The sequence below is a fragment of the Portunus trituberculatus genome, chromosome 48 (assembly GCF_017591435.1).
Source record: "Portunus trituberculatus isolate SZX2019 chromosome 48, ASM1759143v1, whole genome shotgun sequence".
Classification (NCBI taxonomy): Eukaryota; Metazoa; Arthropoda; class Malacostraca; order Decapoda; family Portunidae; genus Portunus; species Portunus trituberculatus.
The window spans coordinates 21370923-21383422 of record NC_059302.1 but is presented as its reverse complement, the minus strand read 5'-3'; the positions used below and the strand labels follow the sequence as shown (position 1 = coordinate 21383422).

Below are 12500 nucleotides of genomic sequence, written 5' to 3'. Positions count from 1 at the left end.
AGCCAGGCACTGACAGTACCAGTGGTCCTTTACGTTAGGTTAGGTTAGGTTAGGTTAGGCTAGGTTAGGTAAAAAAGGACTCACTTCATGACAGTGTTTGGAGAGTGGTGTGTGGCGGGTCATTGCTCATGGCGACCCGTGTGAGGCATTGCAAGGTTGCATCGTCACTGCTCTCATAACCACGGGACTGGGGTTGACCCTTTCGGGGTGAAAAGTTTCGTCCCAGTACCTGTGTAGGTAATAATACTTTGAATCGTTTCGCCATCGCCATCGCCGCATCGTTAGCCTCGATAAACGGATCGTTATCCTCGACAAACACATCTTTACCGTGGACACTGGAATCGCAACCTGTCGTGGAATCCCATTGTTAACGTGGACTCATTTTCCTTTGCGGCTTCAAGCTCACTGGTTGTCGTCAACTTGCAGCGCCTCACACTAGGCAAGGGTCGCCTTAAGCAGTCTGCCGTGTCTACCGTCCACCAGATGATGCCGTGAGGGGCCTTTAAGGGGTGATAAGGGCTCCTTGCATAGAGTCTGGTGGTGAGTGGTGTGTACGGGACCTCTGCTTATAATGACACCGTGCTGAACAACTCGCCATGAACGAGGGCACGCTGTGCGCCATGCACCAGGCACTGACAATACCAGTGGTCCTTTACGGGGTGAAAAGGACTCACTGACAGTGTTTGGGGAGTGGTGTGTGGCGGGTCATTGCTCATGGCTACCCGTGTGAGGCGCAGTGAAGTGGCAGCGTCACTCTCCTCGCACTCACGGGTCTGGGGTGAACTCTTACGGGGTGAAAGGGTTCGTCTCAGTACCTGTGTAGGCAAGTGAACTTCAATTGCGTCGCAGTGAGGTGGCAGAGCCACTCTCCTCGCACCTAAGGGTGTTGAAGTGGATCCTTACGGGGTGAAAGGGTTCGTCCCAGTACCAGTGTAGGCAAGTGAACTTCAATTGCGGCGCAGGAAGGTGGCAGAGTCACTTTACTCGCAACCAAGGGTCTGGGATGGACCCTTACGGGGTGAAAGGGTTCGTCCCAGTACCTATGTAGGCAAGTGGACTTCAAAATTGTGTCGAGAAATCGCATCCTGAGAACTGGAACCGCATCGACATCGTGGAAACCCGCATCGTTACTGTGGAAACTGGAATTGCATCTTGATCGTGGAAACTCGCATTATTATCGTGGAAACTGGAATGACATCTTTATCGTGGAATGGCATCGCTATCGCATCGCTATCGAGGAAACTGAAATGGCATTGTTATCTTGGAAACTCGGAGCGCTATCGAGGAATCTGGAATCACATCTTATCATTCACACTGTTATCGTGGAAGCTCTCGTGATCGTCGTTCGTTTCGTTATCTCTGAATTACTTAATTAGTCTTGGTATTATTCTTGGCCTCCGTAATAATAGAGATGTTGGTCATTTTTATCTTATCTCTTTTACCGTATGTTTTCTCAGGGTATAGTTTAGTGTTCTTCAACCTTTTTTAAGTTCGTGCACCTTTTCGAGAAGCAAGGAGGACTATAAAAGAAATGCATCAATATCTGTAATTTTCCCCTACTTTAAGACTGAAAATCGATAGATAACATTATTGTATATCTACCTGAAGCTATAGTTTTTCGGTCCTAAACAGTCGCTATATAGTGCGAAATGTACTATAACAAAATGCCACATCTCAAACACATCAGGCCCGTGTTTCGTCTGAGTATAATATATTACAGTTGTGAATAAATCGTAATACTTTGATTAATGTCAATAGGAGAGGACCCAAACTGTCACATTTTCAGTGTTCGCAGGTTGGTTTAATTTAGGAATGGGTCAGCATCGTCTCGCGGTACAGAGTAGTCGTCACTAAACACTGTATTACGATGTATCTATTGATTTACCATGCTTTTACTCTTTCCAGTATTTTTCTGTTCACATTCTACCATGGTATTTCTTTATAGTTACTTGAGTTTATACGACTAACATCATAATATAGAGCAAAACATATTTGTCTGGTGTACCAAGATCTTTAATTTCTAGAGACTTAACCCTTTTAGTACATATTCTTTGTGGTTACCATCCGATATAGAGCAAAACATAATTAGAATAGTGAACTGGTTAATCAAGATCTTTAATTTCTAGAGACTTATCATACAGCACGGAACCTTAACACACATTTCATCTCGCTTCTGCACAGGTTAATTCTTCACAAGGAATGAGTAGAGCAATATTTGTTCGGTTTTCTTTATGAGAAAAAAGAAAATTAGCGGCCGAAACAGAAATAGTCCGAGGGTGTTGTAGTGTTTTCATCAGCGTGTTCCTAAGCTGTCGTGTCATAGCCTGAACATGGTATTCAATTCAGTTCAGTTGATAGGCGGAAGTGTAGCCTGGATATCGGCACTTCCTGATGTGTTTTGTTTGGGTTTTGTCTGGGTCTCTAGCTGTAATGAATTATTATTTAAACTTTTTACTTTATGTTCTCTTAAAAAAAAAAAAGAATATATATATATATATATATATATATATATATATATATATATATATATATATATATATATATATATATATATATATATATATATTATTTCTATTTTCTTCTATACTAGAATTTATATATATATATATATATATATATATATATATATATATTATATTTATTTTCTATTTTCTATACTAGATTTTTCAAACAGTAATTTTCCAATGAGGTGTTCTTCATTTTCTGGGTAATGATGCCGCCAATTGGGGTGTTTGGATCTTTCAATGGTGTAGGCTGGGCAATGTAGGAGGAAATGTTTATGCGTTTAGACTATAGATCAGGGGTTCTCAACCTTTTTCTCGTTAAGAACCCTGTGAGTTATAAGACCATCCACCCGAAACCCCAGTAATTTGACATCGAACAGAATGTTAATTTAGTGACTCACACTAACTCACTTGGCAAAGGTATTCTGCAAAGAATGTATCATTAAATCAGCCATCTAAGTATCCCTGGAAATCTTCTTGTGAACCCCTGTGGGTTCGCGAACCCCAGACTGAGAACCCCTGATCTAGTATGAGGAAAACGTTAGTTGAGGAAGGAGAAAGAGTAGTGTTTGTCTGCCTTTTTTTTTGTCTGCTATGAGGAAAAATCTTGTTGAAAAAAAGGGGAAAGATTAACATTTGCTCGCCTTTTTAATCTCGTATGAGAAATAAAAAACGAATGAAGAAGGAAAGATTAACTTTTGTCTGCCTTGGTAATCTGGAATGAGAAAACCCTGGATGAAACTAAGGAAAAAAGTAACGTTTCCCTGCCTTGTTAATCTGGTATGAGGAAAAACTAAATGGAGAAGGAAAAAAAGTTACGTTTATCTGCCTTGCTAATCGGGTATGAGGAAAAAAGCTGGTTGGAAAAGGAAAAAAAAAGAAAGTTTGCTTGCCTTTCTATTCTGCTATGAGGAAAAACTGGCTGGAAAAGGAGAGAGAGAGAGAGAGAGAGAGAGAGAGAGAGAGAACACATTTATCTGCCTTTCTTTTTTATTGTTTTTTATTTATACCATGTGGGCTTTTCACGGGAATTTATGGGCTAAAGGGATACATTTTAGGGTACCTCCTATCTCAAAGTCCATCCGCTAGGAAACCGTTGCCCTGAGTGAGGAAGCCCAACCTACACTCAGACCGTGGACAGGATTCGAACCCGTGGGCTTGGAGACCTCTCGGACCCACAAAGCACGCATGGTTCCACTGTACCACGGCGGTCCCTAAAAATTGGTATGAGGAAAAAAAAGAATCTTGTTGAAAAAGGAAAAGAACATATATTGCGAAAAGATAAAAGCGGTAGAAAGAAAGTAGGTTATATAGTAGTGAGGAAAAGGGGGGGAGGAGGGAGAAGAAGGGTAAAAGAAAAGCAAAAGGAGGAAAGTATTAAGAAAAGTGAAAATGTGAGCTTAGGAAAAGTGTGTTGATGCTGAACTGGAATGACTTGTTTTGTGTTCGTGTAGAATAGACTTGCTTCTTCTTCTTCTTCTTCTTCTTCTTTTCTTCTTCTTCTTCTTCTTCTTCTTCTTCTTCTTCTCCTCCTCCTCCTCCTCCTCCCTCCTCCTCCTCCTCCTCCTCCTCCTCCTCTCTCCTCCTCCTCCTTCTCCTCCTCTTCCTCCTCCTCCTCCTCCTCCTCTTGTATTTAAAGCTCACTCTGCATCTCTAATTTTCCTTCCTCACTTACCTCTCTCTCTCTCTCTCTCTCTCTCTCTCTCTCTCTCTCTCTCTCTCTCTCTCTCTCTCTCTCTCTCTCTCTCCTCTCTTTCCTCTTAATTCTCTTATCTCCTTTTCTTCCTCCTTTCCTCTCTCAGTTCTTTTATTTATTCCTTTTCTTTTTCTCCCTCTTTCTCTCATTTCTTTTGCTTCTATCATTCTCTGCTTTTTGTTATTCCGTCCTTAATATTTATTTCCTCCATCCTCTTTATTCGTTTCGCTCTGCCTATTCTCTTAATTTCTTCCTTTCTTCTCCTTTTTCAATTCCTCTAGTATATCCTTCTCTTTCTCTTTCCCTCCTCCCTAAACAGCTACTTTCCTCCACCTTTCCATCCGTGTCTCTCTGTTTCTCCTCCTCCTTCTCCTTCTCTCTCTCTCTCTCTCTCTCTCTCTCTCTCTCTCTCTCTCTCTCTCTCTCTCTCTCTCTCTCCTCATCCACCGCTGCTCTCCTCCACCTCTCCACCCATCCCTTTCTGTCTCTTCTCTCCATCTCTTTCTTCTCTCCTACTTTTCCTTACTCTAGTTTATCCTTCCTTTCTCTTTCCCTTTTCCATCTCCTTCCATGTCTCGCTGTTTCTCCTCCTCCTCCTCTCTTCCCTCTCTTTTTTCCCTTCCTCCAGTCTATCCTTCCCTTCTCTTTCCCTTTGCCATCTCCTTCTATGTACTCACTGTTTCCTTCACCCCGTCCCGCCATCGCATGTCCCGGAGCACTACTAATCACAACTTGACGAACATGCCACTCAAACACTAACTTAATTAACCTAATTACTACTTATACTAACTTTTCCCTAACTTCACCTCTTTATCCCACTCTAATACATACAATCTTACCCAACAGATCTTCAATATTATCCTAACTAAATCCAAGCAAACCTGATCAACGCTCGCCCTGCCCCGGAGTAGACTCACATGTAGTTGGGGTGGTCGGTGAAGACAGCCACGGTGAGCATACTGTTGAGGTAGTGGCCCTCCAGGAACATCCACAGGAACATGGCAGTACGAGCGTACTCCATCAACACGTACACGCCTTCACATAGCACGGGCTGAGGAAAGAGAAAGAAGGAAAAGTTGATAGAGAGGTAGATAGATAGATAGATAGATAGTAGATAGATAGATAGATAGATAGATAGATAGATAGAGAGGTGGATAGATAGGTAGACAGATGGATAAATAGATAGATAGGTAGGTAGGTAGATAGATAGATAGGTAGGTTGAAAGCCAAAGCCAAGGTGTTAGTAGAGGTTCGTAAGGTAGGACAGATGGGAAAATGGGAGGGTTGTGTGTGTGTGTGTGTGTGAGAGAGAGAGAGAGAGAGAGAGAGAGAGAGAGAGAGAGAGAGAGAGAGAGAGAGAGAGAGAGAGAGAGAGAGAGAGAGAGAGAGAGAGAGAGAGAGAGAGAGAGAGAGAGAGAGATTATTTATATTTAACCAGCTACTACTATGAATAACTCTTTCATTTTTCTTTTCCTCCTCCTCCTCCTCCTCCTCCTCCTCCTCCTCCTCCCTACTTATCCTTTATCTCTTACCCCTCTCTCTTCCCCTCCTACCCTCCCAACACACACACACACACACACACACACACACACACACACACACACACACACACACACACACACACACACACACAGTGGTTAGAGCGCTGGCTTCACAAGCCAGAGGACCGGGGTTCGATTCCCCGGCCGGGTGGAGATATTTGGGCGTGTCTCCTTTCACGTGTAGCCCCTGTTCACTGTTCACCTAGCAGTGAGTAGGTACGGGATGTAAATCGAGGAGTTGTGACCTTGTTGTCCCGGTGTGTGGTGTGTGCCTGGTCTCAGGCCTATCCGAAGATCGGAAATAATGAGCTCTGAGCTCGTTCCGTAGGGTAACGTCTGGCTGTCTCGTCAGAGATTGCAGCAGATCAAACAGTGAAACAGTGAAACACACACACACACACACACACACACACACACACACACACACACACACACGCAACCATTGTCAATTTTCTTTTCAAATTATTTTTCGGGGTATGAATTATTGCCTTTTTGAAGAAGATTTATTGTGAAAGTTATATTTTGTTGTTGATTTACTTGTGGGGTCTCTCTCTCTCTCTCTCTCTCTCTCTCTCTCTCTCTCTCTCTCTCTCTCTCTCTCTCTCTCTCTCTCTCTCTCTCTCTCTCTCTCTCTCTCTCTCTCTCTCTCTCTCTCTCTCTCTCTCTCTCTCTCTCTCTCTCTCTCTCTCTCTCTCTCTGTCTCTCTCTGTCTCTCTCTCTCTCTCTCTCTCTCTCTCTCTCTCTCTCTCTCTCTCTCTCTCTCTCTCTGTGTGTGTGTGTGTGCTCGTGACCTCTCGCTATTACTCTTCTGGTGGCGGTGACGGCTTAACATCTCGTGCATTCCAAACTGGCGGTTCAAGGGAAGGTGAAAGTGAAAGATCGTTTATAGCTCACTGCCTCCCCTTATACATCAGACCACGTGACCTGGACCTTCCCTTCAGGACCACAACATATTATCGTTCTCCTTCCGCTGTTTTTGGTAGAGGGAGGGTTTAGTGTCATGCATAAGTCTTCTTCATCTGTTTCTATTCCTTATATCTCCCTCTGTGATATGCGTTTTTTGTATTTTCACCATAATTTAATCACATTTTTCTCTCTTTCTTCCATCCTCGATTTTCTTTTCACTACTCGTTCTCTCTATACTGTTTTAAATCAATTCCTGGTATTATATCTGTTTCTTATATCTTCCTCTATGAGTCGCGTTTTTTGTATTTCTACCGTAATTTCATCTCTTTATCTGACTCTTTTTCCTCTCCCTCTACCTTCTGGCCTTCTCTTCACAGCTTCTCTCCATACTATTTTAAATCAATTCCTGGTATTATCTGTTTCTCATGTCTTCCTCTGTGATTTGGGTTCTTTGTGTTTCTACTATAATTCCATCACTTCATCTCACTCATTTTCCTCCTCCTTGACCTTCTTTCCTTCTCTTCACAGCTCCTTCTCTCCATACAGGAAAAGAGCAGGCTAGATGACTTAGCAGATATAGACGATGGCTTTCAAATTGTTAGAAATGGTAGAACGGCCAATGCTAAGACTACAGACAGCACCACTGTGACATTACAAAATAGGTTTGCTGCGTTGCGAGAGGAGACTGAACCCGAACCGGATGTAATTCTGGTTGGGGATAGTCTTGTTAGCGGCCAGGGTAACGAGTTTTGTCGAGACAAGCCAAATAGGAAGCATAAGTGTTATCCAGGCCGTAAGGTAGAGGATATCACGGAAAGAGTTGACTACTTGGTGGAAAACTCTACGGAGGACGCATTATTCGTTACAGTTGTTGGTACGAATAACCTCCACCGTGACACTGTAACTGACATCGTAGATAGATATCGGGGCATGATGAGGGAATTTGCCGAAAGGAGACGCAAGGTAGCAGTGTGTGGCATCATTCCCCGATATGATGTCGGACCTGCCATGTTTAGAAAGATGTCAGTTGTAAATCGACAGGTAGAGGCGCTCACTAGGGAGGAAGGAATGTATTTCTTTGATTTGTGGCACCACTTCTGTTCGGACAGAACTTTGTATGCTCGTGATGGCTTACACCTTAACTGTGTGGGGAAAGCGAGGTTAGGTAGAGTTTTAGGTGAATGTTTAGCTGACATACCTCGCCCCCCAAAGATAGGACAAGGGAGCACAGCTGAGGAGGACACAGATAGAGTAGCCAGTGACGAGGTAGTTGCCAATGTAACTGACAACGACCAAACAGCTCCCGAAACAGAGGAACAACCTAGCGTAGATAGGCAGGAAGAGACAGGAGAGTCGTCATCGGTGCCAGTGACAAACGAGCAAGAAACACAAGAGGAGGATTTTCACTAAGCGAATCGCGTAACGGACCAGCTGAAAAGCATAAGAAAACCTTGAAAGGCCTAACCTTATTTTACACAAATGCTAGAAGTATAATTAAAAAGAGATGAACTCGTAGCATATGCAAGGTCGGAAAATCCTGATATAATAAGTATAACAGAGACATGGCTGAACACCTGTGATAAACACTTAATCTCCGAGGCTAACATTCCTGGCTACAATATGTTTATTAATTGTAGAATAAACAAAAGAGGAGGTGGAGTAATGATGTATATAAGAAATAGCATAAGTGCCATTGAAATCAATAAAGAAAACAGATCAGCCTACGAATCGGTATATGTCAAACTGAAAATAAATAAAAAACACATAATAGTCGCGACTATATACCGCCCTCCTAAAATGACGCCTGATAATGACGAAATATTATATAACGAAATTGAAACAATACTGAAAACAAAACGTCCATTATATGTGGAGATTTTAACCTACCACACATTAACTGGAAAATTTTAACATCCGATAACGAGGGATCCAGATTACTCAACGTGGTGAGAAAGTTATACCTTTCTCAATTTGTAAGAGAACCCACACTAGACAATAACATCTTAGATATCGTATTAGCTTCAGACGCTGATTTGATAAATACCTGTGAAGTGGGTGAAGTTTTAGCTAACAGCGATCATAAAATTATACGATGTAATATTAACTGCGAGGTAGACATAAAAGAAAACGCACTTTTAGTCCCAAACTATAAGAAAGGTAACACGCTAAGACTTAAATTAGAATTACAAAGAATTAATTGGCAAACAGTCTTCGCAAACAAAGACATGGAGCAGATGTGTTCAGCCTTTACTAACATTCTCCTTGAAACAGAAAGTAAATGGATTCCACAAGTTAGAAAACGAATAAATAGCACAAAAAATCCCCAATGGATGACACACACTATAAAACACATCATCGCCAGGGAAAAGAGCTTATATGCTAAATATAAACGAACTAAATCTGATAACGATTACAGCAATTATATTACCACCAAAAGATGTTGCGAGAGAGAGATAAGGAAGTCGAAGCGCAATCTCGAAATAAACATATCAAGGCAAGCAAATACAAATCCTAAAAGTTTTTCCAATACATTCGTAGTAAAAAGACTGTCAAAGAAAAAATTGGGCCGATAAAAGATAATAATAACTTGTGAGTGATAGTAAAGCCATGGCAACAATCCTAAATAACTTTTTTCACAGCGTGTTTATCACAGAAGACTTTTCGACCTTGCCAACCGCGATCAACATGTATAGAGGATCTGAAAATGAAAAGCTGATAATAGACGAAATTAGCGAAGACGATATAGCCAAATACCTGCGCAACCTTGACCCCAATAAGAGCACAGGGGCTGATAGATTATCAACGAGGCTATTAAGAGAATGTCAAGAACAGCTGGTGTTACCTCTTAAATTACTTTATAATAGATCGTTGCAGGAAAGAAAAGTACCAAGTCACTGGAAATGCGCTAATGTCACGCCAATATTCAAGAAGGGCAACAAAAGTGATGCTGGTAATTATAGGCCCATCAGTCTCACCTCGGTAGTTATAAAAATTCTAGAAAAATAATTAGAGACAAAATTATTTCCTTTCTAGACAGCCACAAATTGATATTAGACTCACAACATGGTTTCAGGAACAACAGATCATGCCTAACGAATCTCCTAGAATTTTTCAATGACATATTCTCTAATTATGATGACAGAGCTCCATCCGACATAATTTATCTTGACTTCAGGAAAGCTTTTGATACAGTCCCACACAAACGTCTCTTAATTAAACTGAAAGCCCACGGGATGGGAGAGCAGTTGTGTGGATGGATTGATAGTTGGCTAACTAATAGAAAGCAAAGAGTTGTTATTAACGGAGAAGCTTCCGACTGGCTTCAAGTTACGAGTGGTGTTCCCCAGGGTTCAGTTTTGGGTCCATTACTCTTTTGATATACATAAATGATTTAGACTGCGGCATCGTATCAAAAATATCAAAATTCGCCGACGACACTAAACTAGGTAGCAAAGTACGCACAAGAGACGATTGTGATGCCATCCAGCGGGATTTAGACAACCTTAGTAGCTGGAGCGAAAATGGCTATTAAATTTTAATGCAGATAAGTGCAAAGTAATGCACATCGGCCTAAACAATGTGAAAAATAATTACAAATTACATGGACGTAACTTAATTAAAGTCACTGAAGAAAAGGACCTGGGAGTACTCATAACAAATGACTTAAAATGTGCTGCACAGTGTTCGGCCGCTAGTCGTAAAGCTAACACTGTTTTAGGATTTATCGCGCGTAATTTTGATTATAAAACACCTGAAGTCATAACGCGTCTTTATACATCATTAGTGAGACCGCATTTGGAATACGCGGTTCAGTTCTGGTCTCCATGTTATCAAAAGACATTAATAAATTAGAGAGCGTTCAAAGACGAGCAACGAAACTAATCCCCGGAATACGTGGCCTGTCATATGAAGAACGTCTCAAAAGACTAGACATGTTCTCCCTCAGAGATCGTCGCATCCGAGGTGACCTCATTCAAACGTTTAAAATACTTAAAAATATAGATAAGATCGACTATGAAAATCTTTTTGAGCTTTCGCAATCAGTAACGAGAAATAACGGCTTGAAGCTTAAAGGACAGCGATATAATACTGATTTGCGAAGAAACTTTTTTAACGTAAGAATAGTTGAACACTGGAACAAGCTGCCAACGTCCGTCGTCCAAGTTAACACAGTAGCTACGTTCAAAAGTAAATTAGACAAGTTTTATAAAGAAAATGGTTTCCGATAATTTGTTTTTCTTTTAGCGATATTAGTAGTTACGCTAGATATCTCTTTTTTTTTTTTTTAGCGACAGTAGTAGTTACATTAGTACTCTCTTTATTTCCCATCCTTCCTGTGTAAATTTCCCCGATTGTTCTTCTCAGCAATCGGGGTGTATTTTTCGTCTTATTTCTTGCCGGGTGACGCCGGAGGGAGTGGTGGGTGTGGAGGAGCTTCATCTGTTCTATCCTTACCTCCTACTAAGTATGTAGCTTCTGTACATGTAGTTTAGTAAACGAGTGACCTCGTCATAGGTCGTAAGGCCTCCTGTCACTCGTCTTTCCTCTGTATTCCTATGTATACTCTTTTAAATCGATTCTTGGTATTCATCTATTCATTATGTCTTTTTCTGTGCATTGCTAACATTATTCCATCTATTCATCTCACTTTCTTTCCTTCCCCTCGATCTTCTCTCATTCTCCTTACAACTTGTTTTCTCCATGCTCTTTTAAATCGATTCCTGGTACTCTTCTGTTCCTTACATCTTCCTCTGTGACTCACGTTCTTTGCTTTTCTATTACAATTCTATCACTTTATCTCATACTCTTTCCTTGTTCTCGACCTTCTCTCCCATAACTCGTTTTCTACATGGTCTTTTCCTGGTATTCTTCCGTTCCTTACACCTTCCTCTGTTCCTCCTTCTACCATCATTCTACCCTTCATCTTACGCTTCCTTCCCTCGACCTTTCTCTCCCATAACTCGTACCCTCCATGCTCTTTACAATCAATTCCTGGTACTCTCCTCTTATAACGCAGCCAAACCATCTAATAAAATCTTATCATCACAACAGGTGACCACGAGGAACACAACACGTGAACCCAAACACTCCCGTGACACAGACTACACTCACACATGCACAGTCACCACACGACGAGTCTCACTAAAAGAAAAGAGTGGTTCAAATGACTTTTTCTCCTTCTCTTCCCTACTTATATATTTTTTTTGTTCTCAAGGGGCGGTGGAGGATTCTCATTTTACACGCCACACACCTGCCAAGCAATCCGGTGTTTTTGTGTGTGAGGGTCTTTATGTACGGAAAGGCTTGGCAACGGGCAGAAAGGCGGACAGGGGACCAAAAAGTGAGGCTGAAATAGTTGAGAGAGAGAGAGAGAGAGAGAGAGAGAGAGAGAGAGAGAGAGAGAGAGAGAGAGGGAGAGGATAAGGGTGTAGGTATGTATGTGTGTATTTAGTAGGTAATGTGAAGCTTATAAACAAAGAGAGGTGGAGTAGAGGAATGGTGAAGGCTGTTATTTATAGACGAATATTTGTAGCAGAGAGAGAGAGAGAGAGAGAGAGAGAGAGAGAGAGAGAGAGAGAGAGAGAGAGAGAGAGAGAGAGAGAAAGCAAGTAATCCTAAGTAGCAAACAAAGAGTTATCATTCTTTCCCTTTGATTCAAGAGAAAAAAAATAAACAAAACCTCCACGTGTCCCTTTAATAGAAAAAAAGACACGAAAATACAGAACACGTCCCCTCCCCGAAGCAAAGGTAAGCAATAAGACTTCCTTCTTTGTACCTACCTTCTTCATCACCTCTTTCTTTGCAGACGTTTTGGACTTTTAATGTGTTTTCTTCTTTATCTGTATTTTTTCT

General features: G+C 41.5%; 1 protein-coding gene across 1 annotated transcript in view; it reads right to left on the bottom strand.

Annotated features, from left to right (window-relative positions):
* LOC123498911 (PDF receptor-like) overlaps positions 1-12500 on the bottom strand; it is a 76861-nt gene that overhangs the window by 13049 nt on the left and 51312 nt on the right. The window contains exon 6 of the mRNA XM_045246451.1: positions 5118-5251. Within this exon, the coding sequence (XP_045102386.1) occupies positions 5118-5251 (134 nt within the window). The remainder of the gene's footprint in view (positions 1-5117; positions 5252-12500) is intronic.